Source organism: Archocentrus centrarchus, chromosome 13, assembly GCF_007364275.1.
Source record: "Archocentrus centrarchus isolate MPI-CPG fArcCen1 chromosome 13, fArcCen1, whole genome shotgun sequence".
Taxonomy (NCBI): domain Eukaryota; kingdom Metazoa; phylum Chordata; class Actinopteri; order Cichliformes; family Cichlidae; genus Archocentrus; species Archocentrus centrarchus.
In genome coordinates, this window is record NC_044358.1 from 25,554,815 (window position 1) to 25,567,433 (window position 12,619).

Here is a 12,619-nt window from a genome sequence, read left to right on the forward strand (position 1 = left end):
CACATTGTGGTCATAAAGGGATGGACAGCAACAATATTAAGGTAGACTGTAGCAATTAAATGATGCTCAGTTAGTACTAAGAGTCGCAAAGTGTGCAAAGAAAATGTCCCCCACACCATTGTAACACCACCTGAAGCACAGAATGGTATGTATGTGTTGGTCAAATTCTGACACTACCATCTGAATGTTGTAGCACAAATCATGACTCTTCAGACCAAGAAACATTTTTCCAATCTTTTATTGCCCAAATTTTGGCGAGCCTGTGCGAATTGTAGCCTCAGTTTCCTGTTCTTAGCTAACAGGAGTGGCACCCGGTGTGCTCTTCTGCTGCTGTAGCCCATCTGTGTCAAGCTTTGACATGTTGTAGAGATGCTGTTCTGCATACCTTGGTTGCAACAAGCGTTTATTTAAGTTAATGTTTCCTTCCTCAGCTTGAAGCAGTCTGGTCATTCTCCTCTAAGTAGCATCAAACAAAGCATTTTTCACCCAGAGAACTGCTGGTCACTGGATATTATTGGTTTGGATTTCATGTTGCCTAAACGCACTGATTCGCTGCCATGTGGCTGGCTGATAAGATACATGCATTAACAATCATTTGACCAAGTGCAGGGTGTACGCAATAAAATGACTGGTGAGTGTATGTTCACAAGCTTCTGGAGCCTAATCCAAATACACAAACTGATTTAATCTTACCCTTAAGAAGCACAGACAAGGAAGGTACAAAAGTTTAGGACTGGACACAATCAGACCTCACATGGAGTTTGTGCTGGGGAGCTGGCAGGATGTTTAATGTCTAAATTAAGTCTGACATTTGTGTTCACACATACAGTTCTGTTGGGTAATATGTAGAAAATTCAGGAGTAAAGTGCACATGTGAAAAAGTAAGTGGTCGATTTAATGGAAAATATTTAAAGCTCATGCATTTGTCAACTGAGTAAGAACCACTGAGACATTTCATCAGAATGTACATCTTCTACCATATATGTCTTTTTTTACCTTGAGTGTAGACAACACTTCATCAGTCTTCTCATTGGGACTGGTGGTAATGGAGTATCGGGGGTTACGATCAGGGTCAATGACGGTGTCGCCCCTTTCCCAGCGGATGATGATGGGCCATTCTCCCCTGGCTGTGCAGTTCAGCTCCTTCACATGACCCTTCTTAGCCATGGTAGTGTTGGGGTGACTGGTGATCATTGCTGGAACTGGTAGGAGGAGGGAAATGGGGTGTGAGATGAAGAGAAGGCAAGAACAAATGGGGTGGAGCAGGAAGAAATGGCAACAGTAAACAGATTGATGAGAGGAATGTTAAATGACAGAAGCAGAGAAAAGAGGAGGAGGGAGGGAGGAAGAAAAAGAGAGAGTAAGTGGATAATAAGCAGGGTTTAAGTGGATAGGCAGAAAGAAGTGAAATAGCAGAGAAGAGAAAGGTAGAATAACTGGCAGTTGAAAAATGTGCAGTTCACAGTAGCCAAGTTCCATTGCAGTAAAGTAATGAAGAGCTGTGGTCAATGAGGTAAAGTCAATAAACCTCCTTCCTCATTCTCCAATAGTTAACACTGGGGTCTAGGTGAATGAAGAGGCAAAAACGATACACTCTACCTTTCGTGTACACTCTATACACAAAATCCCTTTACACACTCAATCTTCTCTCCCCAACAGACACACGGGCACACACACACACACTCATTTGCACACACACAAAATATCGATCTGAGGAGGCTTCTGCTGTTTTGTTTTCATCACTTATTCATCTCACCCTCCCTCTTTCCTCTTTTCCTCCCTCTCCGCTGAGTGAAACAGACAGAATTGAGGGAGGCAGAGGAGAGGAACAGTTCAATCAATAACACTAACACCAGAAGGATAGAGAGCGAGAGAGAGAGAGAAATGGGCAACCCTGTGATAGAAAAACATGATGAAACTAGTAGATAGATTATGTGCAGCTTGTTATATGTGTCTGTGTGTACAAGTTCCAAAAGGTGCCAGAATATTAAGCCTTGACATCTCTGTCGTGATACAGATTTTTTTTGTAAGGTCAATGTACTGCATACTAAAAAATATATTGCATCATATAACGCTCTACTAGATGCGGACAGTCTGTGTGTATGTGCTTGTGTGTGTGTGTGTTTGCATATGCATTCTCCCTGTGGAGTCTCACATTGCATACATAGGGTGTTACTGATGTGAGGGCAAGTTGGACACATTGATTGCAGATAATGATTAAGCTCAAAGTCATTTTGATCGTCTGTAGACAGATCCCAAGACTCAAAAGATCAATCGCTCAGCTGCTCACTTTGTCAGTGTCTGTTGCAGATGCACACACACACTTTTGCTGTTCTATACCGCATGTTTTTTCTCTTATATACATGGTCACCTTTGCTCTTCTAGTCTGCAAAGTGCAGACTAGAAGAGCATGTGTTGAAGAGCATGTGTGTATTGTTGTGCCCACAGGGAGAGGCTGCGAGCTGGCTCATTGGTTTGACATGCTTAGTGAGTTCATGTGCATGAAGACTGATAAAGCAGAAGCACTTGAGCATCCTAGATGACCTCACTGCAGTCATCTATGAAGAAGTCGTGGTACCCTGCTACATGGCCTGTGCAAGTTTGCATACTTACTCTTAACTGTGAGGACCATGCTCTTGCTGATGTCTGAGCCCACCCCATGGAGGCCTGACAGAGGTAGAGCCACGATCCTCTCTCCAGCACATGCCTGATAAGTAAAGAGCCATTATTCATGATCTGAATACGGCCCGTCAGAGGCACAGGGTGGTACTGCTGTGGGTTGCCAATACCCGCTGGACAGAAAGAGAGAGGGAGCAAAGGAAAAGGTGATTATTTTGTAGTAAACTGGCAACATCTGCATTTTACTTTGCACTGTATAGATATGACAGTGGCAGACAAAAGCTGATTAGAGGAACATCACAGTATATAAATGAAGAATTTAGGATCTAATAAAGATCACGTACCTAGTGCACCTTGGCATGCTTCCACATGACCTTAGGAGGAGGGTATCCATCAACAGAACAGTTCAAGATAGCTGACTTCCCATATATTCCATCCTGGTTGTTGGGCTGCACCACAAACCGAGGAGGCACTAGAGAGAGATAAGATGAGAAGTGAATAAAAAAGACAAAACTGAAATACACTAAATATTAGTTTTTTATTTATATTGTAGCTGGTGCAGTTATTTTTGATTATGTTATTATTTCAATGAAAGTTCAATGAAATTTAGAAAGGAAATACAAACGAGTATCAATTAAGGGAAATATATATATTACAATAAGAATCCTCTTCAGCTGGTATTTGATATCTGATGTTGGTGGAGAGCACTGTTTAACAAGCTGATCAGCTGAGTTGAGATCTGATGACCGCAAAGGCCGTGAAATATAATTCATATACATTTTTAACTCATGAAACTATTTAGTGACCCTTGCGATGTCTATGGATGGGGGCTCTGTTGTCCTGGGAGATATCACTTAGCATAGAAAGGTGATCACTCTGTACTGACTTTCAGTGGCCATTCCCTTTAAGAAGACAAGTGTACCCAACCATGCCATCTCCATGCCCCCACAACACAACAGTATTACTGCATCCTTCATGTAGAGGTTACAGTCCTAAGTGAGTATTGCAATCTCATATTTGACAAGTTTGTCCCAAAAAGCTTTGTAAGGAGTGACAAGTAAAATAGGCATTTCAAAATAATCCTTTCTTCAAATGTTAATGCACTGATGCTTATTTTATGATCTTAACAAAGAGAGAAAAATCAACGTTTTTTTTTTAGGATGTGCAAGGGTCCCTTAATACTTTTAAAAATTTTGTTGTGTTATGTTTGAAAAATGTGGCCTAAGTAAGAAGGGTAGTAGAATATTAAAATAGAAGTGAAGGATCCAGTGCTACTGTTTCTGACCATTTTTTATTTTATCATCCGGTCCCCCATCTTTATTTAGTGGAATACCAAATCTCTGAAGTACTCTGTACTTTTCCTTCATTTGTCCTTCATCCCTTTTCTAAATATCACTTTTGTATTCTCTCTTTTGGCTCCCTTTCTTTTCTTACCTGTAACTGTGAGTTGCCTCTCTGTGCTGACAGTGGCAGCATCATTGCTGCAATACAAGTGTAGTTGCCATTGTGCTTGAGTGACACCTTGGATATCTGGAGGGAGCTCATGAACTCCTTTGTATCGATAGTGATGCCCGAAGAGGGCACAATCTCCTGGCCATCCTTGCGCCACGTGATGCGTATGGGCATATCTCCAGATGAGACCACGCAGGCGATGTACATCAGTTTACCGATGGAAGTTGGGGGGAAAGTCAAATGGCTGGATCAGTGGAGGAACTGAGAGAGGTAAAAAAAAAGACAGAGACAGAGGATGAATGAGTCCAAAAAAAAATAAATTTCCAAGCAATGAGAGCGATACAGTGTCCCAGGTATAGTGGGAAGGGGAGGGGTGAATAAATATGCAGAGACAAAGTGTGGGAGGAATTAATAAAATGAAATAAAATAATTAAGAGATCAAGGAGAGTGGGAAAAGAAAAAAGACAAGGGCGCATAAAAAGGCAAGGACAGACAGCAGGGTGAAATAAAAGGGTATATAGAGAGATTCAGAATAAGGAAAAGAGGGGAATGAAAATAAAGAAAAAGATGAATGAAAACAGACGGTTGTTTAAATGAGCAGGGTGAGTAAAAGGGTGAAGACACAGATTGTAGGCAGATATGAATAAATGAAGTATAGAAAAGAGAGAGGAAGTCAATGTGAGGACATAGAGAGGATATGGGCAGACACAGTTTTGAAGATTCAGGGGCATTGAGAGGACATGAAGTGGGAGAGTGAGTGGTAATAAAAGGGAAAAGAGGTGAAATGAGAAAAACAGTGAAGAGATAAAAAAGACTGTGTTAGATTGGGCATGGTTCAGAATCTATCATTTTCAGCTGACAGACTGATTGGTAAACCTGTGGTCCAACTGTCTCTGCACACTACAGAGATCAAAACATGATTTCTTGAGTCTTTCATCCAAGCCTACACTCCCAAGAGCTTCTGTAGCCCGGCCTACTAGCCCACTACCCCACTCTGCAGCCGCCTGTGCCCCCTACCAACCCCTCCACTCCACCCCACCCTGCCCTGCTAAAGCCAGCCCATAATAGCTGTTCTAATTAGAGTCCCCATCCACAGGGGGAAGAAGAGTGTTACTATGGATACCGGCAGAGGTGATGATGGTGGTTTGGAGTGGGGGATGAGGGGAGGTTGTTGGTGGTGGGGGTGGTGGTGGGGCTACAGCTGAGACATCTGGGGGATTTAATCTGGGCCTCGTTAAAATTCATCTAATTAAATCAAAGACAATGACGAGCACGCCATTCATACAAGCTCATACCTAAACCCGGCAAATGTGTGCATGCACACGAATGAGCACGCAAGTGTGCCTGCATACTCATATGTGCATGTATGCACAGACCACCGAGCGTCATAAATTTCAGGGCATCATGCCAATGTCAAGCCGAAACACACACGTGCCACACTCAGACTCGACAACTTCCTAAAACAAACACGTCATTCTGTTGCAAGCTGAGAACAGAGCCAAATAACATACAAGGTGACATGCAGAATACACACACACACACACACACACACACACACACACACAACACACACACACACACACACACACACGACACACACGAGTATGATATGCATACACACAAATCGTATACATAGCTCTCCTGGTCTATGTAATTGCTGAGTGGTTGAGAGCTCACACTAGGCCACTCCGCCCCTTAATCAGGGGTTATTAGAGGCAATGCATACAGCTTTGTTCTGTCTTCCTCCCTCTGCTTCACTCACACCATCTTGCTTCAAAACCAGTGTTGCTCTCTTTTCAATCCTCTTACAATCACTCTCATTAGCAGTCATAATTTCTTTTATTTTGTGACACAGTAAAACAAAGCCAGATTACTATCAATTCTGGTTCTATATTTTTTTTTTGTATTTCTTAATTGTTTACCTCTACAGCTCTTGTATGTTTCTGTATCTTTTACCCTCTGACCTGTGTTTGTCTTTTATGTTTGCTGTCATTTTGTACAGCACTTGGTCAGTCCTGTTGTTGCTTTATAATTAAAATGGTATGGTAGTATATTAATGTATTTTGTATTTACACAACTTAAACTACTAAGAAGATTTTTTTTGTAATTCTTGCATTATAATGCTCCTACTGTATATGGCTTTTAATGTTTGGCAATAAGGCCTACCCAAAAAAATCATTTTCTATATTGTGAACTCTGTGACTTACCTTTGACAGTAACATAAACAGTCTGTGTGATAAAGAGTTGTGGTTGGATGAGCACGCTGCAGACATAGGCCCCCTCGTCCATCCCCTTCTGAACATCACTGAGCTTTAGAGTCCCGTTCTCATACAACACCTGGAAAGACATCAATAGTATTGAATTTAAATGAGAGGATGCTAAGACAAGTATGGCTCACACACGTGAGATATACTTGTTTTTGCCCCTTCATTTTTTTTCTCCTCTTTTTAGAGTTTCCAGATGACATCCAGTGTTTTTTTTTTTCTGTGTACTAATAAATCAAATAGGACCAAAACAGAATAAATTAACAGGCCTGTATCACGCAATAAAAGTGACACAGGGCCTATCGACAGTTCTGGTCATTACCACAGTGTTTCTAGCAGTGAATTCCTTTTTTATGGTTAAATGCTTGCTTGAGCTTTCATTATATAAATGTGGGAAGCATAAAGGTCACCTGCTCTATGTAAACCTATGATATGTGAAATTAAATTAACATTCTAATATGTATGTGATATGCATGCAAATATTTGTATTATTGTCTAGCTATCCTTCTGATATGCTGAAAAAACAATACATAACTACTAATATAAGTTACGAGGTTCAGTGTTTTATGATACACACAGTAATTATACAATATTCTAAATAACAATAGGCCAGATGAACATGAGCCTTTTGCAGTTAATCTATATAAAGTGTGGAGAAATATGTTTATAGAATAAATGTTATATAGTGCTGTATGAAAAACCAATGCAAGGATGTGTTTTTAATTTATCTATTTCTTTATTTTGGAGCAAAAATGTAGAGAGTTAACTCTACCTGGCGATGGTTGTCAGGCAGTAGAAGCCCCTCCTTGTACCAGTTTATTGAGTAATAAGGGTACCCAATCACACAGGCAGTTTATGAAAGAGTTTCTTCCTGCCACCGCAGTGATATTCTTCATTGGTCGAATCCGTGGAGGAACCTGATGGAGAGAAGCGAGCGAGGAGAAAAATAGGGAAAGAAATGGAAAAAACAGGGAGATGGTTGATCAGAGGGAAGAGAGGGGAAAAAGAAGTGTATTAATTGACAGTGTCAGAAGCAGGTCACGGGAATTTTAGGAATACGGGGAGGGTGACAGGGATAGGGAGCTGGGGACAGGGAGTGGACAGAAGAGGAGAAAGGCTTGCAGAGGAGAGGGAGAAAGAGAGGTTAGAATGGCCTGCCTTGGTGTTAAGAGTTTCTTTTCTAAAATCATACTGGTGGAAACTGTTTCTGAAGCAATACTATCCAGACTAAAACCCTCCCACCCTCAGATGCTTTCTCTCTGGAAAATACGTTCCACACACATGTGGGTCTTAAGGATTTTTAGGTTTAAGACCTAAGACATTACACATACTAAGGCATTTACTAAGCTAGCTTTATAAATATGAACTCAAAAAATGCTTTGAAAGTTTCAAGTTTTGATAGTGCATAAATTTGATTTAAAAAGTTTATGGCTCATGTCTTTGTTCCTCTGATTTTTTCCTGTAGGAGCAAACTCAAACTAGAAAACACAGGATTTCCACACTTCAGTGCAGCAACAATAATGTTACTGTTTACAGGTCAAATCGGGCTAGAGATGGCAGTTTTATTTAATGTTACTGACATTTAAACACACCTGGATTTAATATAACTGACTTCCTAGGTATTGTGACAGACATATTGTTTTATTTGTTTTGTGTAGCCTGAAAACATTTGCACTGAGAATTGTCCTGAAAATCCGTGATGATTATGCCACATGCATGCAATAGTGAGACTGAGCAATAGTGACCACAACTAGTAAAAAGCTTGACTGCTTCAGTATAAATTATTGCCAAAAGGCAGAGAAGGCTGTGGGCAGGCAAGCAGACAGACATTCAGACACAAAATGTGTTTCTGTTTACCATTATTGGAAGACACTAGGAGCTATCACTCAATCATCTGTCACTTCTTTTCTGACCTTCTCACCACTGTTCATCTTGTATCTTTGTTTATGTCTCTCCTTCCAGTCCCCCTACCTCTCCCTACGTCTCCTTCTCTCTCCCCCCACTTTCGCAGTGTGTGCCTACCTTTGAAGTCGCAGCTCTGACGAGTCAAAGATGTATTATTCAGTAGCACTGTAGCACACAAACACAGATTTGGTGTTTGTGTGACACGTGTGTGCTCAGCTATGTCTGTGTGGCTCAGACTGCTTGCTGTGGGTCCCTCACTGAATGAGATAAGTTGGGTGTATCACATTTGAGTGAGTGGATAAGCATAGTACTGTGCTGCTGCATTTCTGAATGTGTGTCCATGTATGTGTCGTGGCTGTATTTGTGTCAGTTTGTGTTGCATGTAGGCCTGAAACTCTCTGGCAGCAGGGCTCATTCTCACTCCAATGATCATTCTGGCATGTCTGCTTCGAGCAGACTCACATGTCACAACTACGCATTTCACCAATGGACAATGAAAGGCGAGATAGAGAGAGAGAGAGAGACAGAGAGTGATACAGCCCTGTTCAGTGGTGTCACTCCTCATTCTTGTCATCTCAGACGACAGTGACATCACCTGTCCTGTCACCAGAGTTTACCATCACTCCCTCAACATACACTGCCACTCCTCTTATTCTTCTCCCATTTCATGCATTCTGTCTGACCTCCATCTCTGTCCTTTATGTCATGTCCCTAATGTCACTACTTCTCCATTAGCAACTCGCAATATAAAGCTGCAAAGTCTCTATTTTAACATTCTCTCTACCTGCAAGCATGCCTGTATGTGTACAAACTGGTGTGCATGCACGTAGATAAAGTTGATGGATGACTTTGTGTATTTGTTTATCCATGTGTGAGTTCACACGACCATATGTGCAGAGCTACAGCAAATCAGCAAACAGGACGCTAAGCTGGAGAAGACAGACTACACAGAGAAGAAGAGACAGAGAGAATATATGGGCGCCTGGAGAAACAAAACTCTGCCTAGAAAGATTAATATGTAGGTGTAAAGATGGACAAACAAGAAAAAAAATTAACAAGTGAACAAAGGAAAATCTAAATATATACATACATATGAGGAAGCAAAACACACATACAGAGATAGAGGTAGAGATATAGAAGGGTACAGGAAAGGGTGGGGTAGGGGTCAGGCTATGAGAAGCCTCTGTATGACTGATATTGAAAAGTAGACAGGCACCTCTTACGTTTATGCGCGCTTGGTACTCAGCACTACCGGCTGAGTTTCGTGCGGCGCACCGATACACTCCGCCATCACGAATCTGTGGGTTGCTGACGTTCACGTGGCTCACGGTGCTGCCATCAGACAGTGTGTACTGACTGGCTCTGACACGTGACAGATCTCGGGCCACGGGCTCATCGTCCAAGGTCCAGGTGATGGTGGGTGGAGGTTGCTCCTTTGGCAGCACACATTAGGGAAAGGGTTCACCTGGGACTACACCCTCTCACTGAAGGAGGCAACAATACGGGGTGTGCCATCTGAGAAACAATCACAAGAGATGTAAAGTGTGAATTTGGAAGAAAATTGTTACTTTTGCTCCTCTTTAGGCTAATTTCTTGCTCCATATTTTTATTCTTGGATTCTGTTCGAGTAACTTGCATGATTCCCAGTTCAAGATATTGCTGCTCCCCCTCAGTTTGGCCAGCTGTAAAACAAGCAAATCAATTTAGTTCCATCTGCCTTTACAGGTAACCTCCCTTTAAGCCCACCTTCTTCTGATTGGCTGCCCCTAGCAAAGAGAATTTGAACAGCAGGTAGGCGGGGCTTCTGTGCTCACAACCAGAGCTGTGTGTCTAAAGACTTCCTCTTTCCTTGAAAAAGCTAGGAGCAGAAAAAAACTGCCTGAAATAGCGATTACTTGTACATACAGTATTGAGTAAAAGTCTTGAGCCATGTCTCATTTCTTTATCTTTTACTAGGAAAATGGGAAATAGGCAAATCACTGTATTGAAATGTGTAACCATACAGCATATAAGACAAAAACAGAGTTTGTACAATTCTAACAAGCTTGAAAGTCAATATTTTGGTATGACCATTAACAAAGTGCCCAAAGGTGCGATTAATTTTTTTTATTAAGTTCTATGTGTAGAAGCAACACTGGTTCATCTCTTGAGTTACATATTCTGAACATATTCTGATTGCCTAGAGCTAGAGACAGGATTGAGGTTGAGATTTTCAACAGACTCCTTAGACTTCAGAGGGTTAATATGACCCATTGTAACAGTATATGCATAACAGTAAATAACAAAAAGCAGTTGATCTGCTCTTTATTTTATATATATATATATATATATATATATATATATATATATATATATATATAAAAACAGCTTTGAGTAACAGACATACGATTTCTTATAAAAAGTGGAAGCATAATATATTTGCTTACCAGCATTTTTGAAAGCTGTAAGAAAAAAGAGTTTCTTACTCTGGCAGAAGTTTAATACACCTGGGCACCTCTAGGTGCATGAACAGTCATAAATCTGTACACCAACATGATGATGATCCCTTTCCATACCTTCTAGGAGAATGATGGAGAAGTCTTGGGCAGTCTGTCCCTTGCGTGTGGCAAAGCACTGGTAAGCACCCGAATGTCTTTTTTGTGCAGCAGAAATGAACAGCGTCTCATTGTGAGCACCCTGGATGGAAAAGTGCTGATCAGGCAAAACAGGTTCTGTGTTGCGGTACCAGGACACAGTATAGTGGGGAGAACCTTGGACAGCACAGGAAAGGATGACAGTACTGCTGATCCCTGTCTTCAGATTTTTGGGAGACAAGGTGACCCGCAGTGGCTCTAGAGGTAGGAGAAGGAACAGGCAAAGCAAATTAAATAAGAAAAATAAAAGGGATGAAGTGGAAAGCAGCAAGCAAACACAGAAGCAAGTTGCTACCTAAATATTGAAGGTACAAAAATGGGTGCATGTCCCTCAGGCACTAAAGGTGTATTATCTGCATTGCTGAACAAGAGCAATTTTTATTGAGCTATACTGTGCTGTTCAGGGATCACAAATCACATGTTGGTATGGTAAGTCTATGGGTTTCTTGTATATCAATTTTTCTGTCATTGTCTTTGTGTGTGTGTGTGTCTGTGTGTGTGTGTGTGCATGAGTGTGTGTGCATGCGCGTGTGTGTGTGTGTGTTCGAAGCAGCGAGGAAAACCGAGACAGAAAGGAGAGAAAATGTCAGTGAGCAATAAAGCAGCTGGTGTTAGGTGCTGGAGGCTGCTGAATGTGTGTGAGCATGTGTGTGTCTGTGTGACAGTGAATGTGTAAGACTTTCTTCATGGACACTGAGTGTGTGTACTGTATGGTTGTCCACGTGTGTGTGTGTGTGTGTGTGTGTGTGTGTGTGTGTGTGTGTGGTGTGTGTGTGTGTGTGTGTGTGTGTGTGTGTGTGTGTGTGTCTGTGTGTGTGCGTGCATGTGTGTGTGTGTGTGTGTCCCACCTTGCATGCCCTGTCACTGGAGGTTTGTAGGCTGTGCAATGATGTGCCCTGTGGCCAGAGTGCTCAGTGTCCACTAACTCATCTTCCAGCCACCCTCAAATTTTATCTCCTATCTCTACCAACTCCACATCCTCCTTTCAATGTTCCATATCTTCTTTGTGTGTCACCTTTTAACATCTCTTATATTAACAGACATAACATATATTAGATAACCTTCTCCTCTCTCATACACATCCACTGAAAATGGGAGCAACAGGCCTGCATGACCACTGTTCTCTGTCACTGTGGAGACGCTTCACTGCAGTTTGGGAACACAGTGGGGGAGCAAGCCATCCTTAAATATCAAGTTCATGCTCGACCTAGATGAGGGTGACCATAGCAGAACCAACAGAGCTTAAAAGATGTCTCTACTGAGGTTTGTGTCCTGATCTTACATTTACAACGTCTGTCCATTGCACTCAAGAGCTGTTTGAGTAGGACACTGGAGGGCAGGAGAAGCAAATTAAATATTTACCCACCTATCACATTGAGGTGACCCGTCACCTCTTGGAGCCAAAGCTGTTGGTGACCTCACAGATGTAGTTGCCGCTGTCCTCGAGTCTCAAGTCTGAAATGGTGAGACCAGTAATGCGTCGTGTCCAGCGAGAGTCTGCTGGTAATGGTCGACCATCCTTTAGCCAACGGATGGTCGGGTTTGGATATCCAGAGGCGATGCAGGGCAACTCCACACTATGCCCCACCTGCACCTCACCGGACTGGAAACTGTCTAGCACTGATGGGTGGACTCCGTAGGGTCTGTGAGGTGATATGGGCCACAGAAATGTTTTACTGATTTCAAACACCAAAACTGTAGAAAATTAAAATCTAAAACTAAAGAGACAAGTCTCCGTTTCATACA

General features: G+C 41.9%; 1 protein-coding gene across 1 annotated transcript in view; it reads right to left on the minus strand.

Moving 5' to 3' along the window:
- The window catches only part of dscaml1 (Down syndrome cell adhesion molecule like 1), a 99,423-nt gene that overhangs the window by 22,160 nt on the left and 64,644 nt on the right, over nt 1-12,619 (minus strand). The window contains 16 exon segments of the mRNA XM_030744286.1: nt 997-1,202; nt 2,614-2,661; nt 2,664-2,792; nt 2,960-3,091; nt 4,054-4,104; nt 4,107-4,305; nt 4,307-4,332; nt 6,279-6,408; nt 7,108-7,179; nt 7,181-7,252; nt 9,455-9,667; nt 9,669-9,714; nt 9,716-9,755; nt 10,796-11,071; nt 12,240-12,269; nt 12,272-12,516. Of these exon segments, the coding sequence (XP_030600146.1) occupies nt 997-1,202; nt 2,614-2,661; nt 2,664-2,792; nt 2,960-3,091; nt 4,054-4,104; nt 4,107-4,305; nt 4,307-4,332; nt 6,279-6,408; nt 7,108-7,179; nt 7,181-7,252; nt 9,455-9,667; nt 9,669-9,714; nt 9,716-9,755; nt 10,796-11,071; nt 12,240-12,269; nt 12,272-12,516 (1,915 nt within the window).